This window comes from Melitaea cinxia, chromosome 27 (genome assembly GCF_905220565.1).
Source record: "Melitaea cinxia chromosome 27, ilMelCinx1.1, whole genome shotgun sequence".
Lineage (NCBI taxonomy): Eukaryota > Metazoa > Arthropoda > Insecta > Lepidoptera > Nymphalidae > Melitaea > Melitaea cinxia.
In genome coordinates, this window is record NC_059420.1 from 9,256,618 (window position 1) to 9,271,095 (window position 14,478).

Genomic DNA, 14,478 nt, shown 5'->3' on the forward strand with positions numbered 1-14,478 from the left:
TCCTGTGTGAGTAGGGTAGAGAGCTCCTGGGGAGAGTTAAGGGTATAGTTGGCAACACAGCAATGCTTACAGTGTTGCAGGTACCTGTAGGCACGATAATTACTTATCACCAGACTAACCATATTCCCGTTTACCACCATAATAGTATACCAAGATTTGATGAATTTGAAGATATCAAAAAATGATGGTAAGCAACTCTGAGAGTGATATATATTTATTGATATACATTAAATAATTGTTCATACTCGTAAACAAAAAAATAAAAACTCGTAAAAAAAAAAAACAAAAAGTAATCGTTAGATCTTGAGCTAAATAGCATTATTTTAAGCAGTGTTGTGTTCCTGTTGGTGAATATGGTGACCAGAGCTAATATCAAAAAAATTTGCTGGACAAAAAATGGTTCACAAGTTGGACATTTGGTCTTTCATTCTCGTGTAAAAGTGATTTGTTTTAGATAACACTTTTTATTAGTTTTAAATTTTACATATTCAGCTTCAGCTGCGTTGCAGGCCTCTTTAGGCTACGGTAACCACTTACCATCGACCATACGCTCCTTTGCTGGCCTAATCGTATAAAAAAAACCAATCTGCCAGCCAGGCTATATTCCGACCTCTCGTCTCTGTCCAGCTACCCCGTGTACCTGAAGGTGATAGTGCGCGGCATCGAGCTCTGGTTCTCGGAGCCCGCCCTCACAACCCCAGCCCTGAAGCTGGCCGGCGAGCTGGCCCAGAACCGCAACCAGAGGCTCCAGTTCGATGTCAGCTCGCCCAACGGCATCCTGCTGTTCCGGGAGCTCTCGGGCATTATTTGTGCTTATGGTGAGTATATTGATAATAATAATAATAAATACTCTTTATTGTACACCACAAAGAAACATTACAACAAAAGTGATATATGAAAAGAAAGATGTACAAAGCCGGTCTTATCGCTAAGAGCGATTTCTTCCAGACAACCTTTGGGCATAGGACATAGCGAAAAAAAAAGAGAAGCGGTAGGAAAGTGTACAAACAGTTGATAAAGAATTGGCGTATAGTTAACAAGCAGTATGATATTAACAGAAGTAAATATACATATACACATACATATACACACAATATACATACACATACATATACACAAATAAATATATACATATATACTACATAATCAAATATATATTGTATATCTTGTTTTTTTGGAAGAGTCCTAATTGGTAAACAAACCGCTGTCAATCGTAATTCACGTTTTTTCCGCATTTATCACCCACTTTCACAACATATTAGCTTACGGACATTTGTAAAACTCCATTTACTATTTATTTCACTAAAAACAAATATCAATTTATCATTTTAAACACATAAAAACTACAAAATACGAATTCCGAGAGTACAGATAACTAATATTTTCGAATATGACATTTCAATATCTTTTTTTATAAGGCAAATAGGGATGTGGTCATAATATTTTTAGAAGTGAATGAGTATAAGTGAATGAACAGCATGAGCGATAAAATAGGCCATGTTCTTTAACTATATTTTAAAATTTCACGAATTATAACTTGTTAAATAATATTACAGTAAAGCGATTTGTTATTTATTTGTATTTTGTTATTAATTGTTTTTTTTTTCTTCTTTTTTTTATGTTGAGCGCACAAAAAAAATGCTTACAAAATATTGCAAATGTCAATCATTTATGGTAAAGTGTTCATTGTAAAGGTTATATTTTATATTATGAATATTTCTGAATATCAATTTCATCCTGAACATTTTTAATGCTATCCCATATAATATTAAAGTATACCACATAGCAACGGCATAAACGTTTACTGTAGTTCACAGGAAAAAATTTTGAGACTTTAGGATGAGACTTAAGATTACCCAATGAGAGCTTCGTGGAGTACAATGTTATTAGTCCTTTTTTTAGATGTTAGAGAGAGTGTGCCGCCGGCGCAAGGTTTTTTATTCATAGTAAATACAAATAATGTGACAATAATATTAATAGGGTCGACTTTTTTTAGACACAGGCGGCCCCTTTATTTTGTTGTAAATTTTATTTTTGGCTTTTTTTTTACCGACCATATCACATAAACGAAATATATAGGGGACTGTCCACTTTGTATGGGGGTTTCGGCCCCGAGTGGACAGTCACTGAGAATAATAATTATATATTAAGTTAGTAGTACTAACAAGTATGAATTAGAAAAATGATATAGTTTTGTATCCAGGTGTTTCATTTTTTGTTTTTTTGTGGATAATTACAAGAAGGTTTCTGAAATAAAAAATCATTGTTTTGTTATTTTTGTTTTACTAATCGGATTCGTACGTTAACAGAATGTTATCTAAAAACTAGGCAGGTAGATTTATAAAATCTTGAAACCTTTTTCAGCCCAAAAACCAAATAATTTCATGACATGGCCACAACAACCTACTGTCCGTCGACCAACCATGCAGTTGCAATAATATTTTTTTATGGCTTCTCTGCCTGACCTTTATTGTTTACATATAAAATAAATACAAAATATATTTTCCTACTTATGAATATGCCTACTGTGTATTTTACGTCGCAGTAGTGATGAATTCTCGGTTGACGGAAAACCTTATTTTGCTATATCACCATGAAAGCAACATCGAAGTCAAATGAATGTATGAAGCAAAAGTCTGTAGTTTAGGGTTGCCATAATAAATAATATTTTTAATAAACAAATAAATCGATTAAATCGATAATCGAATTTGTCGGCATTAGCGCTGTCTTACGCAATTAGAAAGGAATTATTAAACAACAGATGCAACGATCGCGCCACCTAGCACATCGTTCGATAGTCACCTACCCTCATTTATTATATTACTCGAGTTATTCTGACGTGTATAAAACGAATAGTGCAACCGCCGCTAAGGCAGTCTTGGCTCTGGCTTGGCACGATACATTTGTTGTATCCTGCTAGTAGCTTAACCTAGACTCATTCGATAATTAATTTGTGCATACGAATTAATTGTTACATATTATGGCGGATAACTCGAGCAGTGAAGGTGAGCGTTGATACGTATCTCAAAGGAGATCTCCTTAAACCTACACCTGGGTCGCAAGTCCTAGGCACTGCTCTGAGTTACTCCCTATGCCACACGATAGATTGGATCGGATCGCATTACAATTTTGTTATAATCATTTTAAGTACTACCTACATAGTATTGTAAAGAGTGCGAGTATAACCTACGCCCGCGCCCTGCAAATATAGAAAAGGAGCTTCCAACAGTCGAAAGACTACAAATTTAATATAATTAATTGCTTGCTTTTTATTTAGTCAATAACAATGTTTCTAAAATAGTTTATTTTTCACCAAAGTTAAATGTTTTTTTACTAAATACACTTTTATAGACTTTTTTTAGACTTTTTTCTTATTAATTCGATTTAACAATACTTTTAATCGATTTTAACAAATAATTGATTTAAAAAGATTTTAAAATCGATTGTTCGTTAATAATAATTGTTTGTTTAAGACTGGCAACGTGTTGTAATCAAATCACCAACCGAAAATAAACTAGAAGTATATAATTAATGAATTAAAATACTTATTAAATAAACTTTTCATCAGTTTATATTGATAAAACTGCAATTCACGAATAAACATGATTTAATATATGAAAATTATTGGTATATTTGTTTTTTTGTATGAATTCTGTTCACCTTGGGCCAAAATGGACAGTCCCCTTTGTTGCCTTTTATGCTCGATGCTCGATTAATATTTTTTTTCGTAATTCTGTACCTCTACTAATTCCTAGCAAAATTATTTAATATATTATTAGTTTTTGAAATAATTTCAGCAATATGGTATCATTAAATATTTCGATGTTAAATTAATTTTACTTTGTCTATGGCTTATTGATATTGTTCATTCATTTGCTCTTTGTGTCACTTCACTAAGCTACACTATACTCTAATTGTCTGTGGTCATAAGTACGCCATATTTGTTTACCAATTAGGACAATTCCAAAAAAACAGACCTTATATATATATATATATATATATATATATATATATATATATATATTATAGATATTGACCAATACTACTACCTAATCAGACTAATTTCTAGCCACTAAACGCCGCGTTGGCGCTGGATATTTTAGATTATTCATGTTACGGTTACTTCAATTAGAGCTTGTTTCACCAGATATTTATTTATAGTACACCAACAAAGTATACACCATATTTCAAGTACATCATACAATAACAGTAACGTCTGAATGTAGCTTTAATTATAGGCGATAACTACATATGCTGTGTGGTTACGGCAGTAAAGAATACAGCCACCCCCTCTCTTCCCGTGGGTGTCGTAAGAGGCGACTAAGGAATAACACAGTATCACTACCACCACAGTATCAAGCCGACCGGTGGCGGAATTGCCATCCAACTGCTAGCTTTGAAATACACAGGCCGAAGACGGGCAGCAGCATCTTCGGTGCGACAGAGCCAGCCCTGCGGTCACCAACCCGCCTGCCCAGCGTGGTGACCATAGGCAACACACATAAGTTCACGCCATTTTTGGCGCATACTCATGGAGGTCTATGTCCAGCAGTGGACTGCAACAGGCTGAAATGATGAATAATGAACTAATAACCATCTTGTCTTACCTTGTATTATAATTAACCAGTGTGGCCTCCTTCTTACATATACACTAATAATAGTGTTTGCTCACAAACGAAAATAACCAACTTCAATTACATCGACAAGTATTACAACATAAGTAGACGAAAAAAATTAACAAACTTACTAGTCGTCTCTACGATTTTCTAGGGTTTCCCTCGATTTCTCTGGGATGCCATCATCAGATCCTGGTTTCCTTACCATGGTACCACACTTGAGGTATCTTCATCCCAAAAAAAAAAAGAATTATCAAAATCGGTTCATAAACGACGAAGATATCCCCGAACATACATAAATACGGTTAAAAAGTAACGAATGCAAGAATAACATTGTCAACAGGTAGCAGAATATTGACGATAGACGTAAACAAGAAGCAGATGTACACTCGGAAGCTGAAGGGGATCTCGCTCTGCTTCACGATACTGAAGGCCGCTCTGTGCGGGAACTACGCTAACTTTGGAGTTTTCAGGTATTTTTAATTTACTAGCTTTGGCCCGCGACTTCGTCCGCGTGGAACGATTTCCTTGGGCTAACTAGGGAAGCTCTCAAAAAGAAAAGAAAAAAAGCCGATTTTGAAACATTCTTCATTGATGCTCCGCTCCTATTGGTTAGCGTGATGATATATAGCCTATAGCCTTCCCCGATAAATGGGCTATCTAACACTGAAAGGATTTTTCAAATCGGACCAGTAGTTCCTGAGATTAGCGCGTTCAAACAAACAAACAAACTCTTCAGCTTTATACTGTTAGTATAGATAAGTAATTTATAAATATAATAACATCGCTCTGGTGTAGTGCTGCGAGTAGTCGCCTGAAACACCGACGGTTTGAGGGTTCGATTCCCTCTCGGGATAGATATTTGTATTTTTCCCCCACCATGCCTCGGAGAGCACATTAAGCCGTCGGTCCCGGTTGTTATCACGTACACCTGATAGCGATCGTTACTCGTAGTAGGGAATATATCCGCCGACCCGCATTGGAGCAGCGTGGTGGATTAAGCTCTGATACTTCTCCTACATGGGGAAAGAGGCCTATGCACAGTAGTGGGATATAACAGGCTGAAACATGGTATACAATTTGTATTGGCCATAAAGATTTTTGCCGTGGTCTGGGTTTCTGTGCTTGTGATTTATGTTTCCGGAGACCTGACACAGGAGAAAATCCTAGTGGGGGCAGTTGAGTATCCTGCGTTTGAAATAAAACTTTACGCCCGCTTGACTTGAGAAGTAAGCTGGTGAATGCGTGATCGAAAACGAAAAGTGTGATCGGGCGAGGCGAACGGAAGTTGAGAGTGAGATATAAGTTAGCGAAGGACTAGCCCGTTGGCGCAGTTTGTATTGACCCTGCTTTCTGCTCCGAGTGTTGTGGGTTCGATTCCCATCCCGAGTCTGGGTGTAATATAAATATTTATTTATATATGTATTATTATTATAAGTAGGTTTATCGAAAAAAATATATGCAGCTATACCAGTCGGCTGTTACCTATAACACAAGCATAAAGTTGCTTAACTTTAGATTAAATTCAAAATAAATTGTTAAACTTGTTATTTTTTTATTTCTCTTCATCGATAATTAATTTAAGATTCTATAGGATTTTTTTTTTACTCTCTCTCTCTCTTGTAGTCTCGTGTTAGGAATTGTGGGTGACTCTCTAACCCAACAAACAATTTGTTAACACGTAGCAAGGAACAGACTAAGTTAGCGAAGACAGAAAGGAAGAGGGTTACGGTTTGTCTATTACTGTATTTTATTTTTTATTTTATTTTTTATTTTTACTTTATTTTGGAAACAAACGGTATTACATAAAAATATACAGGAATACACAACACCATAGTATCACTTAACCAAAATAGTTTCCGATATTAAAAAAGAACATATGACAAAGTTCAGAAGAGATGCTTCACAACAATAGTTCAATATCAAAAAACTTAATAATAATACTAAAAACATTACTATAAATTGATTAACAATCATTGAGAGAAAAAAAAGTAATCAATAAAGAAATTCAAAAATCATTACGGGCATTATGAAACAAATAAATTAAATTAAAATTAAATTAAAATTAAAAAAAAAAATACAGTTTAAAAAATCACAAATCAAATAATCAAGGATCAAAGCTACAATTAAAATCATAATTAAATTAAAATCAAGAAATAAAATCAAATTAAGAAGAACATCACGAATATCATAACATCCATCAAAGATACATTAAATCAACGCATTCATAACATGCAATTTAAATTGATTGAGAGAGAGATGAAAAATGTCAATATTTATAAACAAATTATTGTACTGGGCACAACTTCTGTTAATAAACGCGTTTTTATAAAATTTTGTTCTTGTAGCTGGGATGTCAAATGTAATTTTATGTCTAGAATTTAAACGTGGACACTTAAAATTTAATTTTGAAACCAAATATGACGAGTCAATTACTTGGTTCACAATATTATACAACAGAACTTGATCCCGCTGAACACGCCGGTCAACGGCCGACATAGGTTTTATCATAACATTCAAATTTTCCGAAGAGATTGCTGTTATAGTCTTTAGGTACCTGTCGTGTATACGGTCGATTTTATAAATATGACACCCGTACTGTGGACTCCAAACAGTAGAAGCATACTCTAGAATAGGTCTAACAAATGCATTATACAAAAGTGTGTGGGTGGAAGCATGCTTGAACTCCTTGGATATCCTGAGCACAAATCCCAACATACGATAGGCTTTGCTAGCTATATAATCGACGTGCTCATCAAAGAGTAATTTGGAGTCAATAATAACTCCAAGATCTCTTACCACATCAACCCTCGATATCACTTCGCCATTCAGTTTATAGCAATAATTTATACAAAAACGCTTCCTACTAAAAGTTATTACATTGCATTTTTTCAAATTTATAACCAAAGAGTTCACTGAACAATAATTACTAAACCGAACTAGGTCATTCTGAAGGTCTATACAGTCATTGTTGTCTTTAATAATTTTGAAAATTTTATTGTCATCCGCGTATAATAAGAAATTGGAGCACTTAAAAGCTGAAGTAATGTCATTTATATATATGTTGAATAATAAAGGCCCAAGATGGGATCCTTGAGGTACCCCGGATGGCACTGGAATAAAAGATGAAGTAAATCCTTTTATAGTCACTGCTTGACTACGGTTAGCAAGGTACGACTCAATCCAACGCAGAAGGTCACCGTGCACACCGATGTATTTCAATTTATCAAGAAGAATCGAATGAGATATTTTATCGAAAGCCTTAGAAAAATCTGTGTACACGGCGTCAACCTGAAAACCTTTGTCCATTGCACATGAAATAAAATCAACGTATTCCAAAAGATTTGTCTCCGTTGATTTTCTATTAATAAATCCATGCTGCTGGGTAATGATCGTAGGTCTTATTATAGGTAGTATAATGTCGTATATAATCTTTTCAAACATCTTCGGAATGCAGCTTAACTTTGAAATAGGGCGGTAATTTTTTATGTTATGTTTATAACCGCTTTTAAGGATTGGTATGACATAAGATCTTTTCCATTGAGAAGGCATTACAGATGTTCGCAAAGATTTAGAAAAAAGACAATATATGGGAAACCTCAAGCTGTCAGAACAGCTCTTCAAAAATATAGCAGGTATCCCATCAGGGCCACTGCCTTTATTTAGACTTAAAGATTTTAAATATTTGTCCACCATTGACAAAGAAATATCAACAGAAAACAGGTTTAAACTGTTGTTGCAAGTATGAATATCGTAGTCGTTACTATTAGACGAAGAAATACCGGAATTTGACTCAAAGGATGAATAAAAATAGCTGTTAAAGAGATTAGTAATCTCTTGTCCATCACTTGTAAAATAATTATCCAGATAAAACATATCAGGCAATTCAGTATTTTGGCGTTTAGATTTTACAAATGTCCAAAAATATTTAGAATTTTTAGCAATGGTATTCTCAGCATGATCTATGTATTTCTTATAGCAATCGTTTTCAACCGTTTTTTGTCTCCTACGCAGCATCCTAAACGTACAATAGTCCCTATAGTTACCGTAAATTTTCCATTTTTTATGAAACTTTAACTTTTCCTTTATAACCTTGACGAGAGAAGAAGAATACCAGATAGGATATTTTCTATGCTCAAGTACAACCTTAGTAGGAACAAACGTATCAATAACTTTATTGATAATATTATAAAAAACTTCAACAGCACTTTCCATATCCAAGCAATTCAAACATTCCAGCCAATTAACCTCAGACAACTTTTTATTAATAACACTGTAGTCAGCTTTGTTAAAAAGCTTAACAACCCTCGGAACACCCGTAAGATAGTTAGACCTTAAATAAGTAAAATCAATATCCAGAGCCGGGTGATGTGAATCTTCTTTAACTAGTGGAAACTCACACTGTTTCACTAAAACACTGTTAGCATTACTTATTACCAAATCCAGATATCGATTATTAGAATTAGGAACTATGTTAAATTGGTTAAGATTATTTATGTGCAAAAAAGTCGATAGCGAGTTTACCTGAACATGTGAACCTTGTTGCAAGTGAGATAGTTTAGTAGCGCCTGTATGATCAACAGACCAATTAGCGGTTGAAATATTAAAATCACCGACCAAAAGATAAAGATCTTTAGGGTGCAAAATGATTGATTCAGACACCTGTTCGTAAAACTTAAATTGGTCATCGCGTTGTAACAAGCACTGGGGGAAGTAGCAGCAATATACTCGAAAGTCTGTAGGCTTATTGTTAGATTTAACGCCAATACAAATGGAAATTACATCCGATGAACAAGTTTTAGTAGACGGTTGGACAACAGCATCCTTAACAGTCAATCCCTTTCGCACAGCAATCAGTACACCACCTCCCAGTTTTTCATTTCGAGATTCATAATCGCGATCACAACGGTACACTGAATATCTGGAGTCAAAGAGCTCGGAATCAAATAAACTGGGCATCAACCATGTTTCAGTCAGGCAAATAACATCGTATTCGACATTAAGCACACGGGAAAAAAAGTAACTGGTTTTTGAACGAAGTCCACGAACATTTTGGTAATATACAAAAACCTTGGAATCCATTAGAACAATTAATAACTATAAAGAAATAAAAATAAAATAAAAAATAATGTATATGCATCAAAACTACAATTTTTCTTTATTAAAATATTGACCAGTAAATTATTCATTAAAAATAGTAATATATTATAAAATTTAGTAGTAAAATACATCCCATTGGTCCTAAAGTAAAATAGTACTACCCAATTATTAAGTGAATAAATATGAAAATCGAGTAAAAAGACTAAAAAATATCTTTTATGCAAATCCAGCCCTGTGTAGGAACAATCAACAGACAAAGTTAAATAAATAATAAAATTAAATAAATTCTTCCTCTCTCTCTCAAAATAAATCAATAAAAAATTAAAATATATATCAATAATACTTATCGAACAACAAAAAATACAGTAATATAAAATAACATAAATGTATACATTATCAATACCTATTACATCTTTTTTAAATCCTTTTCGGTTTGAATGTGCAGTACAGAACTCGTGTCATTTTTACGTGCCATTATCGAACAGTTCTTAATCCATACATATCTATAGTTTTTATCTCGAGCTAGCTCCTTTGTTTTGCGAAGAAGCATTTTATTGGAACTAGTTAGGTGGTCATTAAAGTATATGCGATTGCTGTTTCCCACAAAACCTATGTCACTGCATATTATTTTCTTTTTTTCTCTCAACCTCGCCAAAAAGTCATCTTTTTTATAACGACACAAAAAGCGAATAACGATCGGTCTAGGTTTTTTCGAATCGTTATTTTTAGGACTAACTCTGGTGACAAAATCAATATCCGCTTCGGCATAAGTGTTAATATCTACGACCTTCGAAATGTTGCTAATAACATTCAGTAAGTTTTCATTCTTTGTTTCCGGGACTCCGACAATCTCGATATTTGAACGACGTGCCCATTGTTCCTTTTTATTTATTTCTACCTGAAGCGAAGTGACGACACTTTGTAGGTCCAAGCAGTCAGACTTAACAGCTTGTAAAGGTTTAATTTTCGCTTCAACAGATTCTATCCTTTTGGTGATATGATCATATTTATCACTAAGAAACTGCATAGAACCGCGCAGTGTAGATATTTCCGCCCTTAACTCATCAAAGTTTTTTTGGAATGACGAAAAAGCTAGTTCAAGTTCTGATTTTATTATGGCACGAATTTGTTCTATCGTGACCTGTGCAATACTTAATTTTGGTTCAGTTATTGCAACTTTGTTTGTAACATTCGCGATACTCTTTTCTAACTTTTGTTTAGGGCGTTTAGTTACATAGCGGCAAGGTGTATCATCGTCATTGTTACGTGGAGAACTGCCAACACAAGAAGGGCATTGCCACGACAGCCTCGCGTTATCGTCAGGATCCCAATTCGGTGATTTTGATGGCAGCGCACATGCAATGTGAAAGTTACGTTCACACAATGTACATTTAAGAGGATCGTCATATTCACAAGTAGATTTCACGCAACAAGCAAACTCCATTGTAGGTCAATAAAATTTAATAATAAGATATATAAAGAAAAATTTAAAGACAATAATTCAAATACGCTGGGGTTTGAACTTGCAACAACACGATCGTTGCGTTAGACGTGTTACTATATCCAATACACCAACGAAACGCTAACGGCTATCGGCGAATTAAACAGTCATATACTCGATCAAGCAACTTACACAACGCAAAGGTCACCGTCACACGACGTATACACGGTCACGAAGTCACTTTGAATTTTTGAATGCGACCAACGAATATACCGCAATATTATTGGAATACGACTAAAAATTTAACACTATACTTTGATTAAACTTGCACAATCACTGACTGAGTAGTTAGATTAACTATTAACGTAGGATTAACTAGTAAACTCAAACTTTACACCAAATTTCTTTAATTATTAAGCTAACAGAAAAAGCGATACATCCTCCTCGAACTTTAACTATGCGGGTACTGTAGGAACTAAAGAAATTTTACTTGAGTCGTGTTGTCTCAACCATTATAACAGTACCCTAGTTACTATACTGCCAACTATAGTGGTTTAAAAATAATAATATAAATACAATTTAAGTACATATTTTTTTTATGTCACTAGGTCGGCAAACAAGCGTACGGCTCACCTGATAGTAAGAGATTACCGTAGCATATAGACGCCTGCAACACCAGAAGCATTGCATGCGCGTTGCCGACCCAATCCCCAATCCCCCCAGGAGCTCTGGTCACCTTACTCACCAACAGGAACACAATACTGCTTGAGAACAGTATTATTTAGCTGTGATCTTCTGTAAGGTCGAGGTACTAACCCAGTCGGGCTGCTCCATATTTTGAGCAGGAAATTTCCTGCTGTGCCCTACCTCGGTTACCTCATAAAAATGTTTTATAAATGTTTCAGATTGTACGGTGACGAGGCGCTGGACAACGCGTTGAATATGTTCGTTAAGTTACTGTTAAGTATACCGCAGAGGGATTTACTGGTGAGTGGGAATCGTTCTAAAATTTTTATCTAACTGATATTATAATGATTGTGTTTGATAGCAAAGGAAAAAAACAGACTTCAATTACATCGACAGGTAATACAACGCAAGTAGACGAAAAAAATTAACAAACGCACTAGTCGTCACTACAATTTTCGAAGGTTCCCTCGATTTTTTTTTTGGGATGCCGTCATCAGATCCTGGTTTCCTTATCATGTTACCACCCTTGGGGTATCTCGTTTCCAACAAAAAAAGAATGTTCAAAATCGGATCATAAACACATATACACGGTCTAATTGTGAAACCTACTTTATTGAAGTCGGTTAAAAAAATATTTTCTTTTTGTTTTTTTTTTTTGCGATGAATAAATTGACCAATCGGACCGCTTTTGTAAAAAAATTTCGAGCAAAATGCTACGTTATCAGAGTAATAGAGACTATATTTTGAACGAACAAAACGGAATAGACAAAAATTAAAGATGCCGATATATATATAAATTGATGTTTGTCTGTATGTCCTTTATAGAATCGTAAACCATGCACGTCGATCATGTTATGATCTTCAGCAAAGTGTTGTGCATGAGACCACAAAGTTTCTGAGTTGGTACGACCAAAACCAAAAAAATAAAAGCGCAGCAACGCGCTACCCTGCAGCTAGTAATATAGTATATATATATATATATATATATATATATATATATATATATTACGCGTCACGTTGTTAGTCCGCAAAGGACTCCTAAACTACTCAACCAATTTTAATCAAATTCGCACACCATGTGCAGTTTGATTCAACTTGAAAGATAGGATATATTTTATTTCGATATAAATATTATAATTAATTATTATATCCAAGAAAAACAAAGTCGGCACGATGTTCGCCAGATCGGCTAGTATAATATATAATAAATAATTATAATTATATGTAACGTACACACGTATTGGTCTGTTCCTAAGGTAACTTAATGCTTGTATTATAGGTAACAGCCTATATAATTACGTATAAATAATACTTACATATAGATAAATACATACGCTTCAGCCTGTAATATCCCACTACTGGGCATAGGCCTCTTTCCCCATGTAGGAGAAGGATCAGAGCTTAATCCACCACGCTGCTCCAATGTGGGTTGGCGGTAAAGATAAATACATGGATATTGCAAAACTATACATAATACGTTGAGCGAAAGGCGAACTTTGAACCGTAGAGCCTTGTTTATAATTCGACCTTAAGACGAGTAAGATAGATTGTTAAATTAAAATTTAAAATTAAAATGCTTCACAATCAACGGTCAGTCGATCCCGGTTGTTATCATAAATACCCGATACACTTTCAGGACTACCCCAAGCTGTCTCAGACGTACTACGTGCTATTGGAGAGGCTGGCTCAGGACCACATGAACTTCCTCGCGTCTCTACAGCCAGACGCCACGCTCTATATCCTGTCCTCCATATCTGAGGGACTCACGGCGCTCGGTGAGAAAAGTTTTTTTTTTTAAGTATAACTTCTTTAAGCACGTTTGACTTAGGGAGTGAGCTGGTGAATGAGTCACGAGAGTGTTACGAAAAGTGTAACCGGGGAGGCGAAGAGAGAGAAAGAGGGGTGCGAGTACGCTTTGTCTTTCTCTCTTTCTCTTATAGTCAGTTACGTTTCGTATATCTAAGACACAGTGCAGGCCTATTGTACAGTAGTTTTACATCAGTCGTGTGGTCTAAAGCACACTCGTTTTCTCTAGACAAGTGAGTCATAGAAAAAAAAAATCCTAGGCCACAATGAACATTAATATAGCCTATACGAACATGTGTCATGGTGAGAGGTCAAACACTAGCGCAACAACATTTTTAAAGTCCTGATGGTAAGCGGATACTGTATGGTATCACTTCACACGCCTCAGCCAAGATCGCGCCAAAAATGGCGTGAACTCAGGTGTGTTGCCCATAGTTACCATGCTTCAGATTCCGATCCAGAAGCTCTGGTCACCTCACTCATCACAGGACCACAATACTCTCTTACGGAGCATTCGTTTTCAATGAAGTACATATCGAATTTGACGTGACCGCCATTGTTTACAGATACAAGCGTGTGTACTGGATGCTGTGCTACCTTGGACCACATCGTCACATATCTCTTCAAGCAGCTAGTGCAGAAAAGTAAGGATATTGGATTACATCATCCGCCATATTATGTTCTCGTATGTTGCGTACTGTTAACGCATAAATTGAAATTGAATGTTTTGCTGCCTGCTTTCTGCTCAGCGGCTTGTGGGTTGGATTCCCGCCAGAATCTGGTTATAATATTTGTATTTATGTATGTATTATTTCCATGTATATTTAT

At 35.1% G+C, this 14,478-nt stretch overlaps 1 protein-coding gene across 1 annotated transcript in view; it reads left to right on the plus strand.

The window, feature by feature from the left end:
* LOC123666988 (exportin-7-B) overlaps nucleotides 1-14,478 on the plus strand; it is a 36,131-nt gene that overhangs the window by 17,528 nt on the left and 4,125 nt on the right. Inside the window, exons 17-20 of the mRNA XM_045600999.1 lie at nucleotides 598-818; nucleotides 4,960-5,089; nucleotides 12,063-12,144; nucleotides 13,481-13,619. Of these exons, the coding sequence (XP_045456955.1) occupies nucleotides 598-818; nucleotides 4,960-5,089; nucleotides 12,063-12,144; nucleotides 13,481-13,619 (572 nt within the window). The remainder of the gene's footprint in view (nucleotides 1-597; nucleotides 819-4,959; nucleotides 5,090-12,062; nucleotides 12,145-13,480; nucleotides 13,620-14,478) is intronic.